The following is a 6304-nucleotide window of genomic DNA, read 5'->3' on the forward strand; positions in this document are numbered from 1 at the left end:
TGACAATCTCTATCTTAGTAAAGGCCAGTGATGCTAAACCATGGATGTATTATAAGAAGTCTTATAAGTATAAGTCTTATAATACATCCATGTGCTAAACTGACAATCTTTATGACTAAGAACTTGTCACTTCAGGAATATGACATCTGAAGAGCCTGACAACATACATGAAGTTCTTCACCATCTTAAACAGTGGGTTACCTTTTAATCAATGTCACTTAGTGTAATACCATCTAAGGACTACTGGTTAATCTCTGGGTTAGAAAAACTAGGGATGGGGACAATCCCCATTTTTGGCGGCCTGTCAGCCAAGAAGAAGGGGACCACTTGCGGACGTCCGCCATATTGTCTGCCGCGAAATGCCAAACCGCGCACGAAAATTGTGACATTTCCGACAGTCAGTAAAGGCGTCATCAAATTGAACACACCTGTGTCTAACGGAATAATGACGGAGTCGAAGAATACCGTAAGTTATAACTTCTATGTTTTAGTTACAAAGTGAAGTAACTTCCACAGCTGTTAAACAACTTTACAAGTGGAGCAGCAGTCGTCTGGTGAAGATTTTGTGGCTTTGGCTCCTGAAGTCAAACGCGTTCAGACTAACGGTTGTTAGCTTTGAAAACAAACCGCTAACAGCGAGATCATTTTGAAACGGCTAATGTTATTAGATAGCTTCATCTGTGTAAATAAATAACTCCACAATTCCCCCCTAAATTCAACAATGGTAAGTATCTCTTGAAATTTAATTGATCACTGGAGCTAATTTACCATAACGACGTTAATTAGTATGCTAATGCTAATTGAGTAAAGGTTTGTATTGTCTGAGCCACCATTACTATTGATGGCTCAGGAATTCTGTAGTCTAGCTTTATTCCTCCTGGAAACACTTGTGAAGTCTACCTCACTTAATATCCACTATTTTAGTTCATGGGGAAATGCACCTGTGAACACTTTCACGTTGTTTTGATTAAAAAAAAAATGGCTTTGTAAATAACAGAAGGAGATAATGAAGTTCGTGAGCCACAAGCAGGCCAGCCAGCTGCTCCAGAACAAGTTCATTGTGGTGTTGGGAGACTCCAGTAAGTAGGATTTTAAATTCACTCTCTCATTCAAATAATATTTCAACGGGTATGCATAAAAAGTTTATAGCGAACGAGATTGTGATCTATGTAAATGATTCCTCTTGCTCTTGGATGAAGTGGCAGGCAGATAAACCCTGTGCTGGATTGCTGGGCTGTAAACATGGATCAACCTCTCCCACTACCAGTTTTGAGACTCTGTCATTTCCTTCTCAGTTCAGCGGTCTGTATACAAGGACCTTGTTCTGCTGATACAGAAGGAGAAATATCTCACGTTAAGACAACTCAAGACCAAGGCAAGGACTAACATTTACCAGATTAAAATACTTATATAAAGAAGAGGAGGAGCTGAAAGCACTGATATGAAAGTGTATGCTGCTTTAGATAAAAGTGTCAATTATAAGCTTTTATTTCAAAGATCTAAGTGTAGCAACATCCACTTGATCTTAAACATGTTTTTTATGATCAGACTTGTTCTCAGCTATTCATCTAAGTACAAACATTCAGACTTTATGATTTCCTGTTCTGGAATAGATGTCTTATGTGTCTCTTTTCTATTTGTTCCTGTTGTCCTCACTTTAACGTCACTCTTCTTCAGGGGGAGATGAGCTTTGAACAGGACTGCCTGGTAGAAGGAGGTTGTCTAAGCCAAATGCACAATGGAATAGAGTACCGAGAAGTTCGGCAATTTCAGTCTGCCCACCACCTGGTCCGCTTCTACTTTGTGACACGCATCTACTCTCGCTACATGCAGAGTGTCCTAGAAGACTTCCGCCACAGCTTGAAACCAGATGTTGTCATTGTCAACTCCTGTGTTTGGGATATTTCAAGGTGCTTCAGCAAAAGATTAACTATTAACGGCACAAGCAGTACTAATTACCTTGCTATTCATTCATGGTTCATGATGTCATGGACCACGTCATATTGTAAGAATATGACGTGTAATTTCAAATGGTAAGACCTGTCCACAAGATAGTTTGTTGCAGTGTCCAGCTGTTTGTCAGTTGAGGTTGATACAAATCAATCAAATTATTTTAAAGAAAACAACAAAACAATCTCATCCTGTGTCCCTGGATTAGTTGCTATCTTTAAGCATATATCAATATATTTTATTATTATTATTATTATTATTATTCAATTTTTTTTTATTTTTTTTTATTTTTATTTTTAAGCCTGTGTATGGTGAGCTAGCTGAGCAAGTTTGTTGACTAAAAGTGTGTTTGGTTTGGCAAAAACTGTTAACAATTCCAAAAGGGTGTGGCTGAGGTCTAATCTATTAATTTCTCCCTCATCCCCACCTCTTGATGTAACAGAGAGGCTGAGGGAGGTGTGGGTGAATGTGGACAGTTTCCTGCAGCTGAAGAGCTGGTGGTTGCACTAAACAGCTTCCATAGATGCTTGATGAGTCAAACCCACATTTAAGAGGACAAAGTTAGCTTGAACCACAGTAAGCCCCCGAAGCTTTTGGTCTAACATGTTTCCTGGTGTAAGTGGTCACTAAATGTGTTTAGATTAAGCCCCAGTTTGATTAGTTTGTGAACAGTACATTTGTTTTTGGGTTTGCAGATACAATTCCTCTTGGATTGATGACTACAAGGAGAACCTATATAAGTTCTTTGATGAGCTCAGCGGTATTCTGCCAGCGGAAACCCTGGTCATATGGAACCTCACCATGCCATTAGCAGAGAGGATCAAAGGTGGTTTCCTGGTGCCTGAGGTATGTTGTTAAGTATACATGAAAGACTGGTATTGTTGGGTCACATTAACACACAATCTGACATAGAATATCTCCTTTTAAACTCTCTTGCTTGGAATTCACATTTGATTAGAAACAACAGCGGTAGCTGCTGCTGAGATGTACATTCATTCAATCTGCACTGAGTCCGACCACAGTCGCAGTGTCATGTCTCAGTCTCAGAGCCAGCTGTCCTGTCAGCAGCATGAAGGACAACAGGTGTACAAACTTCACCAGGCTTCACCGGTATCATCAGAAATATATATCATCAGAGACGAATACAAGAAAATATTTTTATTTACTGATGATTGTTTTAGTTGGACTATACTGGCTGTCTGTACTAAAACCTCAAAGATCATAGTTCATAACAGGGTCCTTATAGATGTAGTTAATGCATTCACAACATCTAAACAAATTTACATAAATTCAAGCAGAGTTCAATGTGATTGAACTTTGACTTGCAAAATCTGTCTCATGTCCATTTGGTTTGAGAGAGGAGTTGGGACTGACCTCTCATTCAGGAAATACTGTGTTTGTATTCTAGTTTTATACGTGCAGGCAAAATTACAGTGATGGGTTAATGCCAGTTAAATGTTTGAAATGCTGTTTCATTTACTGGACAGCTGTTGATAACCCTCTAGCCATGTTAGCTCTCCAGGTTATGCATACAACCCTACCCTTGGCGTTTGGCCACATGAGGCAGATTTTGATGTGACAGCACCGTTAGTGCTTTGTCCTCTCTCCTTCTTTCAGATTGAGCACAAGGCCCCCCAGCTGCGTTATGATGTGATCGAAGCAAACTTTTACAGTGGGACTCTGGCTGACACCTATGGGATGGATGTGTTGGACCTCCACTTCCAGTTCCGCTTCTCCCTGCATCATCGCACAAACGATGGAGTCCACTGGAACGCCCTTGCCCACCGCAGGATAACCTCTCTGCTGTTACAGCATGCTGCACAGGCCTGGGGCGTCATTATGCCCTGTCCACTGACAGCTGTTGGTGAGGAGGAAGAGAGCTCACACACAAGTGCTCACAGACACACACACACAGGAGCATAGACTCCTACTGTAAGATGCGACTTGTGGTTTAGGCACAGTGCAGTAATGGGATGGTGGTGTTTTGTGTTTTCTCCATACTGTACTTGTTATGTACTCCAGAACACTTCAGATATAGACGTTACTCTGGCAAATATTACAAATGTATTTATGACTTTTGTTTGTTGTCTTTTTAATGAAAGTATTTAAATTAATCTAGGTTAACATGAGTTTGTTCTTTTTAGAAAATACTGAGGTCATTGTTAAGCAGCCAGTTTATGGAAATGCAATCAACCCTGCAGGTAAGACCTCAGGTGGTGGTGATGTGTTTAAAAGGATTATTTCTGTTGGTTTTATTAGTGTAGGACAAGGCATCTCATTAACCAGGACACCGTGTGAAACTGATAAATACTAGGGCATGTTTGGGTTTGGAAAAACTTGTTGAATTGTGTATGTTATGTTATCACACTGGACTTCATGATGACTGGAAGTCAGACTGGAACTGTCAGGTTTCATGCAAATACTTCAGAAATAATTGGGGAGGATTTTAGTAGATAATAAGGCAGTTGTTTCAATAAAATTCTCAGGCTTAGGTTTATGTTTGTGATTCCCAATTGAATGTCTGCTTTGTTCTTTAGGCTTCAGTGTGAAATTAAATTGTAGGTGGTATTAGAATAATCTGCAATTTTCTGATGCAACTCTTTATGCTTTTTCAGGGGTGCGTCAACTACAGTCCGCCTCTAACTACCACTACCCTCCTCCTGCCAACTACTTCTCCAACATGGGTGAGGTCTAAAACACAGAGGTTTTTTATTTATGTCAGTTTGTTGTGTCCTTGATCTGTGTTCAAAAGAAAAAAAAAACTGCTAAAAATGCTTATAAATACTTGTTTACTACTTCTGAATCAACAGCCAAACTAATGGTGTCCTATTAAAATAACCTTGCTCATTTATGATGCAGTGTGATATCAAAGTGTTTCTAAAAATGTCATTGTCTTGTGGAGTAGATATGATTTCAAAAGACAGGAAGATATTGCAGCCAACATCACATTTTGCTTGTTTTAGTCATCCCTGGCCCTCTCCCCTTCAACTCTTGTGTGTGTTTCACAGAGAGGCACCCAACCAAGAGAAATTACAACGGCTACAAGGAGGAATTCTTTAGCGATTCCCTCCCTTATAACTACTTGAGCTTCGAAGGCAACAACCCACAGCAGCAGACGCATCGACGTGAGGCTGCTGGAGCTTACAGACCTGCCCCTCCACCACGGCCTCACCCACCAGTCCACAGACACAAGTATAAACATGGAAATGTTGGAAATGGTAAGTGTACAAATGGTAGCTCTCCAGTGTAAACATTTTTGTGGCTTCTCAGGTAATACTTCATTTCAATGTGGATGCTTCTGAGAGTATTTGTTGTAACACAAGATATACGGGTCCTTTTTCACCTTTAATGACAGATGTCAGAGCCTGTTGTTCTGTATGTTTTCCAGGTTTCGACTACAGACCCCCCCACCACTTTGAGCCCTACCATGAGCACCATCATCAGTATGTGATGAGGAGCCGACGCAGATACTACTATGCTCCATACACCCATCACAGGTCCAGTCAATACACACATAATGGCCACTACTACTGAAGTGTTGTACAAGATTTAGACTTGTTGAAATTCCTCTTATTGTTATCTTCTCGTATCTGCAGCACCATCTGCAGTACATTGTGTATGTTCTAACTCAGAACCATATAAAGGCTTGTAACCAGGAGGAAGCATTGAACCTTACACTGCTTAGTTCACACCTAGATTTTATGTAAATAAGTGAATGTCATACATGCATATTGTTCCTTTTCTTATATTGTAAATTAGTACTCCTACAGAAATTTGAATTTTCATTTGTTCTTTGGCATCAAATAGATTTTACATTTTTATTTTAATTGTGCATTTACAATGTGTAACGTATTGTGTTCTATTAAAGCTGAGTCTAACATTTCATGACCTCTGTTTTTGACTTATTCTAAAATGACATCACTTTAAGCTCTAAATTAATGATCCCTCTGTCTCACATCCCACACAGGTGGAGAACAGTATCAACATTTTGCTCCCTTTAGGGCTTAGATCTGATCTGTTTGCCTCAACTCAGTTACAATGTAATCCTGCTACATTTACATTCACTTAACCCTCTGGTACAAAAGTAGCTTTGGCTGCAGAACTTTAAAGGTCTTATTCCTAACATTGACTATAGTAATATGTATATAATTCCTAATCCATAATCCTTAACTAAAGTTAATTAAGAGATTAGAATTTAAATAGACTGGGACCCTAAACTGTATATGATTTACCTAAACCTGCCATTCTCCACAGCCCTAACTGGCAGTGGACCCTCAAAGACTGTAAACCTGGGAGTAGCTAATTTCTTTCAACACTGCAGATATTATTATACAGGTTTCACATTTCATCAGTC

At 39.6% G+C, this 6304-nt stretch overlaps 1 protein-coding gene across 4 annotated transcripts; it reads left to right on the top strand.

The window, feature by feature from the left end:
• Positions 1–312: 312 nt before the first annotated feature.
• On the top strand, positions 313–5833 carry fam113 (family with sequence similarity 113). 4 transcript variants are annotated; one of them, XM_071477863.1, is made up of 10 exons: positions 315–466; positions 998–1079; positions 1296–1375; positions 1678–1910; positions 2646–2796; positions 3568–3814; positions 4095–4151; positions 4566–4634; positions 4959–5168; positions 5339–5833. In XM_071477863.1, the coding sequence occupies exons 1-10, from the start codon at positions 446–448 to the stop codon at positions 5482–5484; spliced, it is 1296 nt and encodes a 431-aa protein (XP_071333964.1). In that variant the 5' UTR covers positions 315–445; the 3' UTR covers positions 5485–5833. The 4 variants fall into 4 exon arrangements, with proteins under 4 accessions (XP_071333965.1, XP_071333964.1, XP_071333967.1 ...); XM_071477866.1 differs by having other exon boundaries at positions 372–466; positions 982–1079; XM_071477865.1 differs by lacking the exon at positions 315–466 and adding an exon at positions 473–724.
• Positions 5834–6304: the final 471 nt, after the last annotated feature.

The sequence above is a fragment of the Trachinotus anak genome, unplaced genomic scaffold, assembly GCF_046630095.1.
Source record: "Trachinotus anak isolate AG129_WGS33_773 ecotype Australia unplaced genomic scaffold, CSIRO_AGI_Tana_v1 ptg000005l, whole genome shotgun sequence".
In the NCBI taxonomy this organism is placed as follows: Eukaryota; Metazoa; Chordata; class Actinopteri; order Carangiformes; family Carangidae; genus Trachinotus; species Trachinotus anak.

What these genes read in the sequence shown, in the direction of transcription:
- fam113 (XM_071477863.1), top strand. Translation starts at nt 446, where the DNA reads ATGACGGAGTCGAAGAATACC. An exon ending in TGTGGTGTTGGGAGACTCCA is followed by an intron (nt 1,080 to 1,295) that starts GTAAGTAGGATT and finishes TTTCCTTCTCAG; the next exon opens with TTCAGCGGTCTGTATACAAG. An exon ending in TGTGTTTGGGATATTTCAAG is followed by an intron (nt 1,911 to 2,645) that starts GTGCTTCAGCAA and finishes TTGGGTTTGCAG; the next exon opens with ATACAATTCCTCTTGGATTG.